This window comes from Rissa tridactyla, chromosome 2 (genome assembly GCF_028500815.1).
Source record: "Rissa tridactyla isolate bRisTri1 chromosome 2, bRisTri1.patW.cur.20221130, whole genome shotgun sequence".
Lineage (NCBI taxonomy): Eukaryota > Metazoa > Chordata > Aves > Charadriiformes > Laridae > Rissa > Rissa tridactyla.
In genome coordinates, this window is record NC_071467.1 from 139,792,497 (window position 1) to 139,814,277 (window position 21,781).

General features: G+C 44.2%; 1 protein-coding gene across 2 annotated transcripts; it reads right to left on the minus strand.

The window, feature by feature from the left end:
• Positions 1-1,050: 1,050 nt before the first annotated feature.
• On the minus strand, positions 1,051-6,450 carry TAC1 (tachykinin precursor 1). Of its 2 annotated transcripts, XM_054192481.1 has the most exons (5): positions 6,319-6,450; positions 6,074-6,170; positions 5,400-5,423; positions 3,679-3,732; positions 1,051-1,100 (listed from the first exon to the last, which is right to left on the minus strand). In XM_054192481.1, exons 1-5 carry the CDS (start codon positions 6,439-6,441, stop codon positions 1,051-1,053), a joined length of 348 nt encoding a protein of 115 aa, XP_054048456.1. In that variant the 5' UTR covers positions 6,442-6,450. The 2 variants fall into 2 exon arrangements, with proteins under 2 accessions (XP_054048456.1, XP_054048455.1); XM_054192480.1 differs by lacking the exon at positions 3,679-3,732 and having other exon boundaries at positions 6,319-6,441.
• Between the last annotated feature and the right edge of the window lie 15,331 nt (positions 6,451-21,781).

Genomic DNA, 21,781 nt, shown 5'->3' on the forward strand with positions numbered 1-21,781 from the left:
TTACGCTCACATTTTTTTTGTCCCATATTGCACGGGTTCAAGCCAGCAGGTGCTTTTATTGTGAATCTGAGGGCTAGCATTTATTAAAAGCTCGGCTTTCAAATAATAAAGCTGCAGTAGTGAATGAATTTCACAGCAAATTATTCCACTTGGAGCTGGGGGATGCATCGGGCCCTTTTCATTCAGTCAACACACTTCTTGATTTCCATTGGGTTTAGGGTGGATGGCACCTTTTGTGACCCGGAGCAATCCCAGGAATGCCTGTCTCCAGCAGCAAATCCCCCAAAGCATTCACCAAAGCCGCACTAGGAGGCTCACAGCCTCCCCGCGGAAGGAAAACATCAATTCAATATTTCTTTCCAATCTCAGACCACTGTTGCTTGGATCCGAGTCTCACTCCAGACCGACTTGGGAAATAACGCCATCACTATCACCAACGAAAGTATGTTGCAAAATCCCCAGAGTAGTTTTTATTTAAAATGTTACTATCATAAAATTCCAGACTATGAAATGAAGACCTGGGATTCACATTCAAACCTTACCCACCCTCCCTTTTTAAAATATATAGATACATAGTCACAAAACATAAAACATGCTGCAATGATACAAATATATTTTTTGATACGGAAATTACAGTACATTATAAACCATGAAAACAAACTGAGGCACTAGACTGTACATCAGCTCTGTTCTGCACTGGCTGTGAAGCTGATAGACTTGCTGTCAATGAACAAAAGAATATTCTCTTTGTTTAGTGAACGTAACTTTACGGGTCATACCAAACGATGTGCTTTGTTGTGAGACGTCACCAGGGTTGCTGGTCCTTTCAGAACCACAACGCACCTACACAACACGTATCGCTGCCACAATATGAAAAATAATAATTTTATTGAATGTACAACTCAAAAAAAAAAAAAAACCCAACAAACAAAAAACCCCAACATCGGTTATTATTAAATAAATAATTATTCCGTACAGTGGTTAGTTTATATTACACTGCATTGGCCATTGGAACAAATGAAGTTTAATAAATAATGCACGGGGAATGTCTCATTTACGCCTCCGTTCGTAATTCTGTGCTATGCTCCTTTCGGCGGATCCTGCAAAAAAGACGAAGCAGAATGAAGCACGTGGTGCAGCCTTGCGTAAACCCCGGCAAGCACAAGGGAACGTCAGAGACCTGCAGCCCTCTGGGTCACTGCCAGACCCCGTCACGGCGTTTGGACCCGAGATGAGGGATCCTGGCACAGCCCTGAGCTGCTTTGATTTGGTTTTACCCCTCCAGGAGGCTGAGGTGATTTCTACCCCTCCTCTATCGAGCTGCTGGAAGCACCATTAAACCAGAGCCCTTTTACGTTCCCGCAATCCATTTAAGTGATGGGATCTGAGCACTCACATCAGTTTGTGAGTGGAGACTGTCTGCGGCGACATTGCCACCTTCTGTCCTGCAGAGTCAGCTCTTCGCCAGGTTTACACCCTCCCTGTCCCCAGGCCATGTGCACTGTCACACCTCTGACTAAAATCTGCAGCAGGAGCTAAGCAAACCTCAGACTACCCTGTGGACCAACCGCAGCCTAAAATAGTCTTCCGTAACACATTTAGTAGCAGTAGATCTCTCCTTCTTGCTCTTTTAAAATGAGAGGGAAACCCAGAGAGCCCTTCTTGGGCAGACCCTGGCCATGGGGTGATGTAGGTGGTCACCAGCACCATCTTTGCTTCCACCCTGAGGGAAGGACTTCTTTCACGGAGCGTATACATGCCTGAGTATTGTATGCAAACGCACAGCTCATCTGGGGGGATTCGGTGCTGCATCCTGTACGGAGCTGGCATTTTGGACGAGTTGGTTTTAAATTAAGATGACTTCAATTTTCACCACGCCAAGTATAAAATGAGCTGAGCTTTCTTAATACAGAGTATTATAATATCTTTACTGTACACGTGACTGTTTTCTGGCTGCTGCCTGGACCATTCGCCCGACAGAGCGCCCAGCTTGGCAGACAGTGTTAGACCCCATTTTACCAAACCAAGGATGGAGACGCCAGCATCCCGGTACCCTGCTCTGTTACACGAGGCTTTAAATCAGCACCGTGCTCCCGCCCAGCAGCAGGGGGGTGTAAACTCCTGCACATTTGCCAGGGAACTCAGGGGTATCCTGCACAAGGAGAAAACCACGGCACCAAGAAAAGGTGCAACTAATTCCTGCTCAGCTAAACACCTTTCAGTAGGGAGGAGTAAGGACAGTCCTAGCACACGCTCCTGATCTTCCTTGGATTACACTGTCCTTAGCACCCATCTTCTCCTCTAGAGGAGCAGAAGCAACTTCTTACCATTTTCCTCTCAGGGAATGGAGCAGAAAAGCAGTGAATTCTAGTTTTACCTGTCAGGCAGGTATTACACAGACCGACAGGGTAAAACTTCATTATTCCCCTGTGTTACAAATACCACAGAACAGTATCCAGACTATACCATCAATTTTGAAATTAGGCCAATCAAATCTTTGCCTTTTTTAAACATTTGCTGTGTTTTACATTCTAATACTAATGTAAACATAATCCCAATGGAAACCAAACCCAATTTATTCCTTCCAGGCTATTTACTTTTGTGATAGCAGATATATTTACAGGTATTATGCATTTAATAGCTATTGCCACCACAGATAGAATTGTACAAAATTATTCATGATACATAGCAATTTGCAAAATGATGCAGAGAGCAATATTACTAGTCTGAACAGGGTTTAATTGAAAATAAAAGTTACTGACAACCATAATTGCAGAATATAGATCACAGCGTGTATCCACATAATATAAAGGTGTCAGCTAGTAATTTAACTTTTATCATCCATTTAACAAAACTATTTCAGAGCCGTGAAATGCGTTAGGTTTTTTATTTTTTTTAATTCTTATTCTAGGGAATTAACTGACACTTTACGGTTCACAGTGAGGGATTTCCTCATTACAGCCCTGTAGCACAGGGAAGGTAGAGCTACTGGCAGCCTGCAGTTACCCACAGAGGTTCTGCACGTGGGGGAGGAGGATTCTGCCCTATAAAGACACTACGGGAAAATAACCAAAAAATTCACAGTATTGGTTCAAAGCTTAAAATATTTTTTGCCTTTTTTTTTTTTTTTTTTTTTTTTTTTTTTTTAGGTAAAATGCAAAGTTGGAGGAGGCTGGGAATGTTTAATAGCTTGACCTGCAGAATGAGACGGTGTTAATGGCTGCTCTTTCACCTTCTGCTAAAGTTTGAGGAATAGTGATCTGCAGAGAAAATTAGGGAGATTTGGATTTGGATCACGAGTTTAAATGAGCTTTACATTTTCAGCCTCTGATTTTTTTCCTGATATGTCAGTAAAATGTCATTTTTTCTTGTAATAAATAGCACTTTGGGGATTGGCAGAACATGCTGCTGGAAAGGACGGGGACAGTAAGGAAAGTGCCCTGGGGACTTCTACCTTACTTTGCCTGCGCTACGGCTGCTCAGACCAATCTGATCATCTCAAGCATTAGAGTGACGCGGACCCTAAAATATCTTGGTTAAGAAAGAACACCCTGGTCCTATTTCAGAGAACTCTAGGTCCACGCTGCACAAAGGCTGCTTCTTCCGTCCACTGGGAGAGAACAAAGAGGCAACCGAAAGAAGAGGCCGTATATATCACCAATTTAGTCATATACATACCAGAATTTAAAGATCTTTTGCCCATAAGTCCAACAAAGGAGTCTGTTTTATGCCCTGAAAAAATATATTTGGGGTGTTTTAATACATTTTCAATAGGCAGGCTTTTAAGAAAACATGTTCTCACAAGGAAGGAAGACACAGGCTCCAGTCCTGTTCATCTCACATATTAGTTGTTCATACCACTCTCAGACAACGGAGAAGGAGCATCATTCTGTCTAATCACTGCAAGCAGGTTAGATCGAGGCAGAGGCCAGTTAGTGGACATCTTCCCATTGACTCAGATAGATTTTTTGTTTTGGTGGAAGGAGTCTGTGGGGTTTTTTTAAGTTTCCTAGGAGAACAATGGCAGATAACCAATTCTTATTCCTCTCCCAGGACAATTCCTATTGATTCAAGCAAATGCACAGGAAGGCAGTATCTTGGCACAGCCTGCCTCTGTGTGATGCATCTCTTCTACTTATTGGTGTTTTTTTCTGGAATGGGGAAGAAAAATTTTCCTCGCAGGTCAGGCAGAGCCCTTACTGGAGAGGAAGCCAATGGGACTCTACGTCTGGACACGTCTGAGCGAGACAGTCTGGCTCTATTTTTGGAATATTTATGAGTTCAGATATTGCCTTCCTGTCCCATTAGTACTCCTCGAGGCACTGGATGCGTAGAGGATAAATTACTCCAAGTTTTGGCCTACAGCATGTATCAGATGTAGTGGTAGCTACAGTTTCAGATAAGAACCCAAAAGCAGCCATTCTTCTTTCTCTAAGCTGACTTTTGAGGCAAAGTTAGAAATTTCTCTTTGGAAAGAATTTTGCTTGGCTAATTCATCTACAAAGCAAGATGAATGGTCCTCAGACCTCACAGGTATTTATTCAAGCTGAAGCAGTTTCAGAAAGCTATAATTTTTTACTTTAATCAGCCAGTTACCTGGCATGAGCTTTGTATCGGACTTTTTAATTGGTCTTCCAAGACATAATCCTAGTGATAAAATCTCGTGGCTAACAGAACACCGGGACAGTTATTGACCTCTGCGAACAGAGGAGGACTCACAGAATACAAGATCTTTTTTACTTATTATAAGGTTTCCAGCTCCTGTCTGAGCATCTTCAGATAAATTCAGAGAATAAAACTATCACTGTGCAGAACAAGGTGCTCATACCATCTCCTGCTTGGTGTTACACCGAAGGAGAGCAATGCAAGCTTATTAATGGGGCGAGATATGCTTGTTTGTATGGCAGCAGATCATCAATCAGCCCCTGCTGGGAGTGGGGGTCTGTTTCCCACCCAGACAACGCTGAGAGCACAGATACAGTATCTCACATGCGATGACGTGGGCTCTCCCGTGGAATCATTCTCGGGGATTTGGGAATTCACTATTCTAATTTTCCAGATTTTGCTGTCTTAATTGCTCCTCTCCGAGTCTGGCAGTAAGCCCGCCTTGCCTATGAGAAAGGCGTACAGAATCCCCCCCATGGGAAATAAGAGAGAGCTGCAACATCCACACATTAATGTGGATTGAAATCTCAAAGTTTGTGGTGGCTCAGATGAGGTACAGGCTCACGGCTGCCCTGGGGGGTTTTCAATCCTTTAACACAGCATTCCTCCACCACCCATGGTGCCAGTCCTTAGCTGAACCCTGACACCTTCTAACTAATCCCCTCAAATACACCATTTCCTATCTGAGTATCTTCTAATAATTACTTGAAATATTTGCATTTTTTTAAACTTACTTTTGTGAGAGATCTGGCCATATCCTGATTGGAAGAGGGAAGGAAAGAGAAAAAAAAGGAAAAAGAGATGCTGAAAAAGGATTGGTATGTACATATGATGCTACTGCAATGCTTTGAAGAATCCAATACAGAAACTACCCTACACATGTTCCACTTAAAGAGAAATTAAGGTGATTGTTTACAACTGTATTGCTCTTTGAAGAGACTGCAAAAATTTGTTTTAGCTAAAACCCGTGCAATTTAAATCTGTTCAGCTCTGATTTCCTAGATCAATTCTGCGATCAGTAAACATGTAGAAAACACGGCAATAATTGTAAGACACAACCAATTTCCACACTAGGGCAATTCAGTGGCACATATGCTGACCGTGAATTATGGTGGTATTCCTTACGGGTATTTACATGCTGTAATTAGTGTGCATTTAGCATTTTAATGTGGAGCCCACTTTTTTTTCAGACTTTATCTGATATGAAAATTTGGGGAAAAAAACCCGAAACAAACAAACAAACAAACAAAAAAATACCCAAACCAAAACCCAAACAAGCCACGTCGGAACTTTTGAGAAAGGTTTTAACGCATTAAACCCGAGTGCCGACCGCTGTGAAGTTTGGAGCGGCAGTGGAAAAGGCATGCAGAGGGGTGAGAGGGACCGAGCCGCCCCCCGCCCCGCTCACCGGCATCCCGCTTGCCCATGAGGCCGAAGAACTGCTGGGGCCGGGGTCTCCGGGCCATCCTCTGCAGGAAATGCTCCAGGGGCAGCGGCAGCTCCTCCTGCGGGGCGACAGCGCCGGAGCTCAGCCCGGACACCCCCCCATGGAGAGGGGCAGCGCCTGGCACCACCCCACCACCCCCCCCCCCTCCACCTCCGCTCCCACAACCCCGCGGGTCGGCGGGCGGAGCAGCTGCCGCCGGGGCTCACCTTCACCTGGTCGCCGTCGGACCAGTCGGACCAGTAGCTGAGGTCGTCGGTGGCGCCCATCTCCTCGGCCAGCGCCTGGGCCGAAGCCAGGAGGAGCACGGCGAAAGCCAACGGGAGTCTCATCGCCGTCTCGACGTCCTGCGGAGGGCAGAGGGTGAAATACCGGCACCGGCACGCCCGGAGCCCCGGCGGGGCGAGCGGCCGCGGACACCGGCGACCGGGGGCGGACACACATACAGAGCCCTGCACACACACACACACACCCCGGTGCACACCTGGATGCACACTCCCTCGCACATACAGATACACACGCACCCAGCTACACCCCACACACACACCCCCGACAGCTACTTACACGGCTGGATATACACTCACCCCACACATATAGACTCGTATGCAGCTAGATGTACACACCAGCGCACAGACACGCACACACAAGTAGAGGTACCCCTCCACACACACACACACACACACACACACAGAGTTATACATACACACCCTCTCACACGTAGATGTACATCTAGGTATGTAGGCATGGCAGGGGGGTTGGAACTAGATGATCTTTAAGGTCTCTTCCAGCCCGAACCATTCTATGATTCTATATTCACCCCTTTCCACATATGCACACCCAACAAGATACACCCCCCCTCACGCACATCTCCAGGTACGTACACATCAAGTTATAAACTCACACAAACAGCTACACACCTTCGATGCACACAGCTAGAGATACAGATGTCCACACACACAGGGACACACATGTCTATAGGTACATACACGTGTCTATAGGTACACACAGGTCCCTTCGCACATCCACATACGCACATCGGGACAGGAACAGGAGCGCCCTTGCACATACGGAGACCCACATGTGGACACACAAGCATGCATAGTCACCCCCTCTATAGATGCACACACATAGCGACACCCCACCCCCTACCCCCCCCCGCATATAGACAGACACACAGAAGTACACACGCACACACCCTCACAAACATATAGGTACACACGGACGGACAGACGGACGGACGGACGGGCTCCCGGAGGCGCACGCACCGTCTGCAGCGGGGAGGGCTGGCGCTGCTCTCCGTGCGCATTGGCCGTCGGCGGGAGCGCTCCCCACTTTATATACCTGGAGACGGGGAGGGCCGAGGCAGCCTCATTTGCCTAAATGCAATTACCCCCCCGGTTTTATCGTCCCAGCCCCGTGACAGCACCCGCCCCGGCGAGCAGCCTCCGCCCCCCGCTCCCGCGGCGCCTCCCGGAGACGCGGGGACCGCGGGGTCGCCGGGCAGCATCCCCCCGCCGCCACCCTCCCCCCCCCCGCGCGGCTCCCAGTCCCCGGGGACGCCCCGTCCCGGCCGGGACCAAGTCACTCCCCGGCGGCGGGTGCGGGTGTGGATGCGAGATGCGGGGTGCGGGGTGCAGGTACAGGGTGCGGATGCGGATTTAGGGGTGTGTCCCCCCCAGCCCCGCTCCCCGCTCCCGCTGCTTTCCGCAGCGAGCGGCACGGCAGGGAGGGCCAGCAGCGGGCAGGGGACGGGGGGGACACCGGGGGACAGCGCGGAGCGGGGAGCGAGCGGCGGCGGGCACCGTCCTGGGCACCTTCCCCAGCTCTGCCCTCCCCGGGGAGGGCACCCCGGGACGTGCAGAGGGGCTGCCGGCGCAGGGCAGCAAGCGGGCACGGCTGGGCTGTCCGCTCTGGAGGGGCGAATGCCTTCACTGGAAACGAGCCAGTCCCTCCAGCAGCGCATCTTTCACCCTCCCCCTTTGCCGTTGCTGCTGGCATTCGGCTCAGACAACCGTTTAGGTTATCTTCCATTTCACAGTTGTTTGCATCTTATTTCTCCGAGGTCAGTTGTGTCCGCGGCTTGTCAATTAACCTCGGTGGTCCCTCAGCACCTGTGCTGTCATGGCGCGGGGTACCGCAGCCTAAATGAGGCACTCTGCGCAGAGTTTGGCAGGAGCTAATAGTGTTTCTTTTGAGAAAGAAGGGAGTGCTCAGGAGCTGGAATGAGCTCCCTGGTACCACCCCTCTGCTTGCTCCAGGATGCTGCCATGAAGGTGACCTTGCTGACAGTGGTAAAACTCTCCAAGGACAATTCATTGGCATATAGGTGTGGATCCAAAGGAGACCTGGCACCTTGTTTGCTAAATAAAGGCACAATTAATACCAGGCCTCCCTGTTCACCAAAAACGTTCCTCAAGCCCCAAAGTATTCCCCAAAGCACAGCCAGGCAGGAGCCTCTTGCCGACTTGGGGACATCTACACTTTGTCTGTCAGACTCTGCACATAAATAAGAAAGATTGTGGTCCAGTGATCTGAGGGTCCCTGTGAAGTCAACGGGGGCTGCCTGGGAGGGTGCTTGAGGAAAAGAGTGGTTTGGAGGAGCCCACCTAGAGACTTCTTGCAGCCCAAGCACCTGCTGTGGGCACCTCTGTTGAGAGCACGAGCGTGGGTGGTGTAAATGTTCCTCCTTCTGCCTATCAACAAGCTGGCAGAAATGACATTGTTTAGCAACCCTGTGTACCCAAACCATCAGATTTTCACGCTGCAGCTTTGCAGTATTCCCTTTGATGTGTGAACTTCGAAGACCCTTGAAGGAAAATTGTTTTCTTGTGTTTTTTTTTTTCATTATGCTGTTTCTGTTTACTGTAACGACAACAGTGTAAAAGCTCAGAGATATCAAACCAGGCTTGCCAATCCTACGAGTGTCAACAAAACTCATGTTCTACAGAAATCCTGAGAACTCCCAGCTTCCTCTGAAGTCAATTCTATCATCCAAGAGTCCATGATAAGTATGATAACTACGATAAATTTGAACCAAAAAGTCCTATCTCTTCTGTAATTCAGCATGTTATCAAAATGGATGTAATCACAGCTTGACCTACGAAATTACGGGGATTTTCATTTTTGAGAGAGCAAGAGATGGAAAATCAAAAAGCGGCCCTTTCTATTCTTCAGAAATTTTAATGAATTCAAGTACTTTATCTCAGACTTATCTAATAGTTTGGGTGGGAGTGAAAAAATGACTAATAGGTCAAGCTCACTTTCCTCTTTCTCAGTTTCTAAAATAAGTTGACTGCTTAATCTTTGACCTGCAACACCCTGACATTACACTATGGACTTTTCAGGAAGTGTACAGGTTTCATGGCTAATGAGTAAACCTGATTCCTGGGAAGAGTTTCTGAGTATGTTTTTTTTGTGTGGAGAAGAGATAGAAGGCTCAAATAAGGGACCAAGACTTCATCTTGACGTGGAATCAGCTGAAGCTCCTGCCTTTGTGCTGCCCAGGCCCTGCCCTAAGGATGCATTAGAGTGTGGTAAAACATCCTTTGGGAGCAAACAAACAAACAAAAAACCCTAAATTTTTCCAAAAACTGCCTCTGCCTCAGACATAAAAGAAAATGTCTTTGAAAGATATTGGTGGTTTTATATCTATGAGCTAGGTCTTCACTAATGTGAAGATTTTTGTTCATGAATCAAGAGATCATTAGACCCAAGGTAACACAAACAGGGGTCAATTTTTCCTGTGGAAGTGACAGAGAAAGGCGTTTTTGGAGTTCTTACCCAGACCTTTCCCTAATCAAGCTTAGGGACTGGATTAAAGGCACTTCTTGTGGCTAGAATCTCAACAGTAATGGAAAACTATTTGGGAAGCAATTGCCTATGAAACATACCTCAGAGAATTGCTTTTTCAATGGGTTTAATACAATACATCCTGTGTGATGATCCTTGTAAAATGTTTATTTGAATTTTATGACGATGTTCTGGTTTCCAGTAAAAAGTCCAATAGTTTAACAGTAAGACACGTTGTCTGCTACATGGTTATCAAGTAGTGATTCTTATACCATCAACAAACGGCTAATGTGCTGTGGGAAAATAGCAAATTATATGTGACTGTGCAAGACTTTGTGCAGAATGCAAATCAGAATTGTTTGAGTATACACAGTTTCAGAACACTTGCCATTAAATTAATGCATCTGGCATTGTTCTTCAATGGCCTTATGCTATATAATTATATGTCATATGCTTAAACCTAGACCCTAATTCTCATAGATATTGTGTATATATATAATATATTTATATAACTTAATTTAGGGATGACATACAGTCTACCTAAGCACAGTGATGCTGCCTGTAAATATACTGGACCTCAGCTCTGATTTCTATCATGACAAGAACACTGGAAATGTTCTTATTTGAGGATACAAATTTATAAATATTGGAAAGAGAGACCATGACTGATAACCTCTTAAATTTTTCATAGGTATGTTTCTCCTGGAGAAATAGAATGATTTCAATCACAGATGAGAAGCCTTTGTAACACAGTGATTGATTTTAACACTGTAAGATTATTTATTGGCAAAGCATCCAAGTGGCATTGGGAAAATTAGCAGAACTCACAACAGCGTCCTGATTTTCTAATTAAGTATGGCCAGCGAATTACTCTTTCACCTGCATTTTAAATTTTACATTACAAGTTTGTCATCTTACTTTTGCTTTAATGAAGGTTTACATTTTCAGAGCATATGCTTGTACATATTAATGCATGTGAAGCATATGTGATAATTATGCATATCTCTCCCTCTTCCCCCTCCCCTCCATCCATAAACAGCGAGAGATTATTCTTCTACTTGTGAAACCAGACATTATAGGTTCAATTATATTGTGTTCGCTGTCAGGCAAGAAGGGGAGCAGTGAGATCTGCACGCCACAGGAATGCCCTTTCCTTGGCAGGTTCAGGCAGAAGCTGATCTCGCACTTACTCAATCATCTGGTAAGAGCTGGAAACGCAAACAATGTTGGGTCTTTGGTTCTCCTTTTGAAAAGAAAAGCTAATGGGTTTCCCTACTCTTCTGATCCCTGCCTTTCACACTCCCATCGCTGTTCTCCATCCCGCCAAGCCACTAGGATCACTAACATCTTACCTGGAGTGAGCTCCTTTAACCCTGATTTGAGGCCCATTTTTGTACACGATTAGTTAGGCATACAGGTGGGATCAACTGAAATGAAAATAATTGGCAGGCTATTAAGATACCGAATGTAAACATATAATGTAAATTCTGCAGTCAAGGCTATCCTCCCAACCTGGTAGCTCTAAAGGCAATCAGCTGCAAGAGGAATAAATGTGGTTCTGTCAAGCTCCTCGAGCTGCTCGAGAAAGCATGTCCTTGGAGGAGAAAAAGCATCTCCTCTCAGCTGTTCAGGGGTCTCAGAGAGGGAGAAGCAAAGCCCTGCAGAACCCCCTCTACATTTGCAAAAGCTGTGGGGAAGCTGGGAGGGAGAAGGAGGGAAGGTGGCCACCTGACTGCCCAGAGACGCCCACTCTTCTGCTGATCGCACCGGCTGAGCATCTGCCGAAGCCTTCATGACATTTCCAGTTCTGTATTCATTCAAAATGCAAGTGAGAAGATCTGGACTTGCAGCTACTTGGAGATGCCTTACCATAACTCTCCAGTTTTCACAGGAAACATGGAAGATGCAATATTTTCTCATTTTTGTTCAAGAAAACCCAACAGTGAATGACATTCTCACAACACATTTTAATAGCAAATCCCGAATGGTATTTGCCTCACAGGCACAAAGGTGTCTGCCTTTTTTAACAAAGAACCCAGTTTTTTCCACATTTGCCATCACCAACAGAAGGGTCAGGGGCAACCACAAAATGTGGGACAAAGTATTTCCAGAAGCTGATGCAGATCGTGAACATCACTGGTCTGAGCTTGACCAGAAAAAACCTGCAATGTGAACTCTAATCGCAATGCACAGGACTCAGAGCAGCCAAGGAGCAGACGCTTCATATTAACCAAGTTCATCACTCTTGGAAGAAAACTGCTGACATCTCTTTGTTCTGATGCAAACAGAGACCCTGTTTGTCTCCTGAATACTTATTAGATTACAAATTTATTTATAAATCAGTTGATTCGATTCAAACTGAACCTTCTGAGTCTGGATCTCTCTTTCTCTAAGGCTTTTTGCTTCAGTTATCCAAGCTTATTTGAAAGTGATCTGTGAGGGTAAAGGGAGGGTTTAAACTTACTTAATCAACAGGTGAAAGGAAAAAGCTGACTTTTCATCTAGCCCTAGCTCACCTTCTGTAAAGCTTTTCTGTAGGAAGGACAATCTTTTCTCAAAGACCCCTCAAAGACTGGCCTTGGTCTTATTAGATTTTGTAGATGGATCATGAAAGCCAGGCCCTTGGCTTGTTTTCAACACGCGAGTATCTATCTGGTCCTGCCACCAGAACCTGTCCTCGTTGCACTGAGCGCCGGCTGGCTCCCGTTGCAGACGGCGACGGTGGAGGAGGACAGTCGTGCTGGAGTGAGTGCCCAGGAGGAGGAACAGCCCTGGTCCCACACTATGCGAATACACAACAGCCCTTCTTGGTTATCTGTCAAAGCGATGGACACACAGAGCATTCCACTCACTCTTTTTTCTCCTATTTTTGTCCCTGTGGCACGTGCAACAGCAGCCCTCAGTTCCTGGGCATGGGGCTGGGTAGCCTTGCCTCCCACCCCTACTTCCAGACCTTCTCCTACAGGGACGATGATGTCCTTCTGCCGATCCCCCACAGCTTCCCGGTGTCCATCGCAACAGCGGAAAGAGATTAATGGTGCTCAGGGCTGATACGGTCTGCATTTAATTGAAACAGTTTCTTAACTTGGGATCAAACACTGGTGAATCATCCTCTTTTTTACCCTGTTCTAGAAGCTAGATAATTTATATGGCTATATCTTCATTGAATATTAATATTTTTCTCAGTAACACAGCACACTTGAAAAACAGATTCAGAAATCAGCAGGATAAAAGGGTATATTTTCAGCAAAATTTAAATGAATTCTAATATTACTACAACTACCAGTTTTTTAGTAGTTTTGTTAAACAGTTTTTACAAATTCATAGTAACACTGTCGTCTTCGTTATTTGCAGTTGTTGCATCTCGGTGTATCTCTCTCCTTCCTCCACTATCTTCAACAGAAGTTCACAACAGCTCCAGAAGTCTTCTAAGTCCTCAAAAATTTTGCTTATGACTTTTCTGCTTTTTGTTTACTCCACAATTTTTAGGACTCTTGATTCTAAATCCTTAAAGCATAAATGAAACCATGAGCAACAACTTTTAAAAACAAGTTGGCATTTTTGGAACAAACATCCACAAATTTAGTCTTGGATGTAGCATTGTGTATGGTGAGATAAAAGTGAAGTAAAGAAAAAGAAAATGCCTGAGGACAAAATCAGTGGGAGATCTAAGGAGTTCAGATGCTCAAATAAAGCAGAAAAAAAGTAGAGAAAGGTAGAAAATAGCAAGGACAGTCTTTCGTGCTGCTTTGATAATCACTTGAAGTAAAATGTCTTTCTACGGCTTGTCTGTCTTCTCTTCCAGTTTTGAATCTTATCATATACGGATTTTTTTTTTTAAACTCTCAAGTTCTAAACGTATTTCTGTGACAAGTTCATTTTTAAGTAGGTGACTTCCTGCTAAATCATTCGGCTGGAAAGATAAAAAAAAGTGTGAAATGAATTTATCGAGATCCTTTCTTACAAAGAAGTTTTACAAAAGTAGCTGCCTAATCAAAGAAGGGCTATTTGTGCTAGAATTCGAACGTGTGACCTAAAGAGGAAGGTGACAGAGTTGCTGGTGGATGCCATGGAAACCTGAGACTTTTTCATCAGATTGCACGTGAGGCTCTTTTATCTGTTTGGTTTCGTTGTCTCGCTGTCATCCTTTCCCACTCACTCCATGCTGACTTCTGAGCAATTTTAAAACCTTGCCGCATCTGACGCAAACGCTTTAATAAGCCGAGAGCCCAGCCTTCATCAGCAGAAAGAGGGGGGGACACCTTCTCACAGCAAGCCCTGGGGGGCCACCTCCATGCCCAAGGAAATCAAAGGAGCCTTCCGTCCCCGCGTACCCCCCACTGCTTGATGCGAAGTCCCTGATACTGTGGGATTTATGTTTAGATTATTTGCATCTGTTTCTTCTAGAATTCCTTTTGATGTGCATGATGAAAGACTAGAGAGCGTTTGCGAAGGGCTGGAGGACAGAGCGGGAGCATCACACAGCCTTGGGTTGGGCCAAGGAGAAGGGACTACCTGTTGAGCATTTGGGCCCTGGCTGCTGTGCCCTGCGGTGCCCAGAAAGTCAGAGTTCTATAATCCTTACCCTCCCTTTCCATACATTCACATCTCACCCGCTATAATGACTTTGCTTCCAGATTCTCCCTCTGGTCAATGGAGACCAATGAACAGAGGTAAATGGGGTGTTAACTTGGAAGCACCCATGCCTTTGGGAGACTCCTCACATCTGCTGGGCTTGTGTTCACCTGAAATGAGATCACTGGGCTGGCCTGAGACACTTGCCAATCATAGCCCAATTAGCAATTTAGCCAGTCTTAAAGGGGGAATTAGTTTTTTGTAAGTTTGAGATATAAAAATAAGAAATACTGAAATTAAGAAGGTGGCAAAATTGAGTCTTTTAGGTATACCTATGAGAAAACATCACTGGGTCGCCACCTGGCTAGAAACGAAAGCTTTCATCACTTTGAGGCTTCACACAGCAGAGGACTCTGTGATTCCCAGGTTCAAGACCTGCTTCTGCTCACCACCCAGCCGCGCTCACAAAGGGGTGCAGAGCCATGAGCAGGCATCTCCCTTTCTGATTAATTCCTCCCTTTTCTGCTCACTTGCAGCAATAAGAGGTGGGTCTCATCTAGGTTCACAGCACTCTCCAGTTGAGGCAAAATTGTCATATTTTAGCTAATCAAGAGATGCATGAGGTCTCCTCTCAGACTGATCATTAAGGGCTGAGACCATTAAGGCCCGTGCTCTGCCTCGGTGCCAGTGCCCTCACAGGCGCATTGCAGTATTGTGTAGGGAGATATTTTTGGTAGTTTGTATTGATTATGAAAGAGCACCCAGAGCTGATTTTCCCAGGACATCCAGGATAATGAATTCAGAGAGAAATGACGAGCAAATTTGCAGCTGTGCTAACTCCCCCATCACCTGCCAACCTGCGAGTCCGCCTGGCTCTCTGCCCCCGCAGCTGCACAGGGAGCTGGGTGCATGGGCTGTGCAGCATGCCAGCAAGGCTGCTTATCCACAGCCAGGAACGTGAGGAAGGCATGGCTGTTTAGTAAAACACAGTTCAGGTGGCGTGGTGTTTAATTCCAAATAATGGAACCATATCACATGCATTGCAGGTATTCCAAATTATGGAAGAGAAGTCTTCCCGTATTTTCATAGGCAATTACTAAATTTTTTTCGATTTCTTTAGAGGATTTAGGTACATAAAAAACTAAGGATTGCAATGTTTAAGTTTTAGCTGCTTATCAGAGCACCCGAAGGACTGAAATTCAGGTTCCTACTTCTCACGACCAACAGCAGGAGGAATTAGATGCTTGAAAATGGAGTTCAAACATCCAGTGCACAAACAGTGAGACCACCTGGGGTTAGTCAGTAGAAAGTGTGGAGCTCTTTTATCCTGCCCATCTTCAAGTTACGCATCTCATCAGCTGTTTGCTCGTCCCTGAAAGTAAAGATCCACAACTGCCCTGCCAAAGGGCTGAGTTGCTGTCGTCTTTTAAAATGATGCCACTCATTTTAACTAATCTGCGAAGCAGATTACATGTGGATCTGCCATAATTGGTGTGCATTCACCGGGCAACACATAAAAGGCAATGCATATTGCTGAGTAATTTATTCTTAGGTTGAAAAAAGAAGGATGAAGGCTCCAATCTTCAGGTAAAGCTCTGGTTGGTGAAACTAGACTGAAAGGTGACGTTGTTTTCAGAAGCGCTGGTAAGCTTCCTAGACACATCAGTACCTCCATTGCAGTATTTCTAATCCATATTTAAGCAAAATTCTTCATTAGTAATACTACGATAAGATTTACCCCAGACTAAAGATGTCTACGGTAAGGAAGTATGTTGAATAAAGACACTCCAGCTGAAAGCTAGAGTGGTGGGCAGTTTCCTCTTCATCTTAGAATGAAGATAGTTTGTGCTCATAAAATGTTCACGTCTTTCCACATGAATGGGCTGATATATAATTCATAAAAATACTAGTTATGATATGTCTAAGTTTGAGTAGCTTACCCCAAGTTTTGTGCAGCCAATGAAGAGAAACATGTTAAATATATTTAGACACATCAAAGATAAAAGTATTACTCATAGATCTGAGGCCTGTTACCTCAGGACACATTAAGTATTCTGTTTTTCGTATGTTCTCAAGTGTTTCATTAAACATTAGTAGTTTTCTCCACTTTTTATACTTTTCCGTTTATATTTTGCTTAAGAAAGATGGAACATGACAGTATTTGCTTTCTGAGTCAAACTCTGTACTGTATTTTTTATACTAACTTTGAAAGCAAAGGTTTGTCTCCAGCAGACTGTGATTTGATTACAATTCCTTTATTAACGTACAGCCAAGCTCTACACACATAGTCAAGTGTATAACATGGAAAACAAACATCAGGTGAACAAAAGTCCTTTCTCTTAAAAATGTCATTAAACGTTTTAGCTGAGGGCTAGGCTAATTTTGCCATCGCTATCATTATTACTTCTACTTTAAAGGCATTTTATCTCTTCTATATATTTTTTAGAAAATAAATAATTTTGGTGTGACTTTTCACAGAAGTAAAGCGGTGATTAGGAGAGCATCCCCAGTCCAGAGCACGCATAAGCACTGCTTTAATCCTCTTGAAGTCAAAACGTGCATAAAACTATCTGGTGCCTTCTCTTAAACAGAGATGAGTCTGTAGTTTTTTCTGCAGGCTGTAGCTGCACATGGAGGACAGAGGCTGTGATGCTGCAAGGAATTCTGGGTCTTTTGTGCTCCAAGGACCTTCACCAAATGCCATACTCCCCATGTGCCCCTAAGACCTGTGGAAAAAGAGGTGACATCTGTGCCTGAGGAGCAGCAGGTGCCAACAGAATTAAAGCATGAAGATCCTCATGAAGCAGCCACATGCAGCCCCGTGTGCAGACAATATCTTGTCTGTCCTGGAAAAAGACTCTGAAAGAAGTTTTTTCAACTTCTTGAGGGACGAAGATGCTGGTAAAGGCTCACCAAAATGTTGAAAAACTCTTATGGATGAAAACACTTCTTCAAGTTACCCTTGGTTGCATGGACAGTCCTGAGGATCAGGACTTGTATTAGATTGGTTTCATAATGAGAGACAGGATCCTACCCTTCAAAAATGTGAAAGGCATTGGAGAAGAGGAGGAAACAAGTAGAGCAAGACAGATTGAAAGCTAAAGGCAGAACTGCAGGACGCAAGAGGTGAAAATTGCTTGGAGGAAACAGGAGAGTGTGGGACAGAGAGAATTTTTGAGAGGTGTTTCAACTTAGACTGATTCCACAATCAGAAACTACAGTATCCCAGTCAGTCTGTTGTGTGGCATCTCTGCTGTAGAAGATAATTCCCTTCCTTGTAATGATAGGCAGATAACTGCTTGGGAAGCACAAGAGTGTGTACTCTCAGTCTATCCATGGCTAAGAAGTGCAGGGCATGCTTGCTTTCCCCTCAGCTAACTTTGAAGTTATCCTGGCACAGAGAAGGGCTGGACTGGGTGACCTCCAGAGGTACCTCCCAACCTAAGTTCTTCTGTGGTGGAGAGGAATGTGCTTGGTGATGAACAGCAGAATCAGTGACACAGGCGGAGTTGGTTTGGGCAACGCATTTCTAACTCCCTGTTTTCTTGCTACTCACCTGCAACTGCTGTCCCATGTGTCCCAGTCAGCATGGTGACCACCAAGTGAAGAACGTGCTGTTTTCAACATGGACGCTCTCCTGTGGTCAGTGTATAATGCAAGGCCAGAGAAGAACTGATGCTGTGGTCTGAGGTGGTAAAGGTCCGCTGCTTGATTTTAGCTTAACACCCTAGCACATCAACAGATAATCAGTGCTTTTAACATTTCCAAATACAAGAAAATCCTCTTAAATGGAGCTATTTTTTGTTTGGGATAAATCAAAAGACGATTTATGAAGAGTAGACATGTGAAGACCCGAAAAAAGATAGTGCTGTACTTCCTGAGCAGAGGGACAGGTGGGGGGCAGGGAGAGTATTTTTGCATTTTGGGTTCGTGACTTGGGCCACATAAATGTGCCTCTAGTGATCAGGGCTGCTGTGGTAGATTTACTCAAAAGGAAAGAACTATTGCTTGTCCAGGGCTGCTAGTACAATCAAGAGAGAGCAACGCTCATGGTGACTATTCCTTTGTACTCACTAGGGGAAAACAGACGATTTGGATAGTTCATCCCTGTCTAGTACATAGCAATTCCATTCAAGTTGTAGATGGCCTGAATATAATACAATATAATATAATATAGCAGTAGGGTAATATAAAAATAACAGATATATGATTTTTTTCTTCCTTTCCAAAAAGGAGCTATTACATTTGTAATTGCATAAGCAATAGTACTTTTCTGGCTTCTTCAAGATCCATTATACAAATTTCCTGCTCTGTTCTCATCCTCTTCTTCTGAGTGGCTGTATTTCGCAGCTGAGCATTTAGAATGATTTTTGCTTAGCGGGCACTCTAGGGTGGGATTTGTCGTATGACGGGAGGGATGAGCTGCCTTCCCCAGGAGCCCAGAGTCCGTGTCTTGAGCCACCTTGTGATGCAGACTGTGACGTGCCACAGGACTGCCACCAGTTACCCGCAACAGGAACCTATTTGCATCACTCTGTGATTCCTCTCCCACATCCTGGTGGCGGGCACCGAAGTTTTGCTGTCAGACAGGGTTGGTATGTGGCTAAGTTATATACCTGAACTCAGGACTCTGTCTGCATCCCAGGCCCAGTAATATAGATACTGCATACTTGAAGGTATTTTACCATAATTAAGTGTTATATGAACACAGTTACACAACATTAATCCTGTCCCAAGGATGCTTTAGGAATCATATAGGGTTCTTAATCAAGATCGTGTTATCTATGACATTAAAACACTGGAGAGTGACTGCATCTTCGGTTTTAAAAAGAAGAGACTTACGAATTCCCATTTCCAGTGACTCCTCCAGTGCCTGGCCAATTTGCCCATAGAGCTGTAAAATAGGATTTTCAGGTTTCTGGAAGGAGAAGCAAGCTCAGAATTATATTTAAATCAGAGTAAGCAGGAATTATGAGGATTTGATCCTGTTAGTTCTGAAATCTTAATCCATCATATATTCTATTTGTGTTTGGTAGAAACTAGTGCTTTTCAGTACATTCATATTTTACATCACTTTGTTAGAAATTCTGGTTTTAATCTAAGAACAGTGTGTCTTGTAAAATAACCTTATGTGTGACACTTTCACTAGAGATGTTTTCATGCATTTCCCTAAAGTGCTGACACGGACCATCCTCCGAATCATTCATACAAGCAGGATCTGGTGGATATTCTCACTGGGAAGGTTTCATTTGAATAGAGTAGATAAAAAATGGAAAGAAAAAAAGAAAACTCTTGAAATGTTAAGCAGCTGGCCATGTTAGGTAAACTGCATGTTGTTTTATGTGTTGTGGTAGGACATTATAAAACGATACAACAGAAGCACAAAATATGTTCAAGGGATTTTTCAACTTAAACAATCTGTCTTGGTGAAGAAAGCTAACCGATCTTCACAGCTGCATTTGCTATTCCTAAAATATGTTGCAGTTTCTTCCTCTCACTGATGAGCCATGCACAGTGTCTAAGTTGTCAATGTCATCAGCGTGTCTCAACTAACTGCAATCACTGTTCAACGTTTTAGAGCAAAGAGGGAAAAACATCACTCGAGTAAAGCTTTCAAGAGCATATATCGCAGCCAAGATCAGGAGCTGCTCAACAGAAAGGATGCCATGAGACAAGAAAAATGGACAGCTTCCATACTGGTCCAAAAGCACCTGAGCTGCTTTGCCGTGTCTGAAATAATAGGAAGGATACGGGGACTCGTTGCAAATGCATTGAGAGTATCTGCATAATAAAGAAGATGCACAAAGGCATTAAGCAAGCAATTTTGGATTGAAGCCATTGAATGGTATTTGGAAATGGGAAGGCAGAGTGCTGTTATATTGTTGTGATAATCTACAATGTGCCAAATGTGCCAGTATGTAGCATAAGGTTCCTTTATCGAGGGTGGACCCATTTTTTTTTAAGAGGATTTAAATTTTGGGGTCAGGCAGGTCTTTTCTCCCCTTTCCTCCACCTCTGCCACTACCAAACAATCAGTCTTTTGCTTTGATTAAATTATTCCCTCCATATTAACATTTTATCTGTAGAATTTCATTCTCTTTGCCAGTTTTGGATCAGCATTGATATTTCAAAATAAAATAGTATGCAGGATAATTAATTTATTAACTAACTCATTCTCTAATTAATTCATGATTTCTCAGCTTTTGAATCACTAAAACAATAGAAAAAAAAGAAGATAAATGCTTTCTTTTAAATTGGTTAAAGGACTTACTTTTCATATGTAAAATAAAAATGCTTTTATGTTAGCAGGTCTGTTATCTTGTCAATGAACTAAGGATTTACATACCTAATATTCCCTTCTACTCATAAAAGAATAGATCAAATGAAAAATGTGATTTAGAATGAGTAATAATTTATTAGTTCAATGTAGGCTTTAGCTCAGCTTCCTAGGAAATAAGGCTTATATCATCATGATGTCTGTGTGTTTCTTCATCAGACCTTCAGCCCACTATGAACATTTTTCAACATGATAGTCACAATGCCAACCAAATCTGGTAAAAGTATCAGCCTCTCAAAGATTTTCCTCAAGTTTCAGGAAAACAGACTGCCTCTTGTAACAACAGGGCTGAAACTACTGCTCTGCATGGGAGAGAAGGCCACAAGATACAGCTGTGGAAAACTGAAATAGAGCCCATTAAAAGTAGGGCCTAAAGAAACCAAATTTGTGTGTTTGCCTGCTCAATGAACAGCTTGTCTACTTGAAGCCATCCATATTATTTCTTTGGACCTCAGGCTCCCTCACACATTATTTATGTGTGCAAAAGAAACTTGTACAGAGCATTTGCTGTCTGGTTTGAAGCCATGGAGTTGATAATGACATGTGGTGCCTGGTGGACTCCAGGTGGGTGGCAGGCAGAGGATCTGGTAATTTCTTAGGCTGTAAGAGCTAACCAAAGTGGGGATGATAATGGTCTTCTGTAAAGAGATGAGTATGGACTGTTTTTTCACCACCTCTCCCAGTACAAGAAGCAAGAGGCATTTCGGGGCAGCCAGCAGGAGGAAGGTTCAGAAGGAGGTGTAGAGCACAGGGGCGAGTTGTGGAGCTCCTTCCCTGGGGTGCTGTGAATGCTAAAAACATTTCTTGGTTTCATTAACCACCAGCCATGCTCCACATTCAAAGGGGAGAAAAAAAAATCCATTGAGAGTTTCCTGGCTCAGGAAGTCCTTGAGATTTAAGTTTAGGGGGAGAGGAAGTGTTCAGAAGTGCTACTACCAGTTCTCTCCTTTTGTGTGCTCTTTGTTATCTGC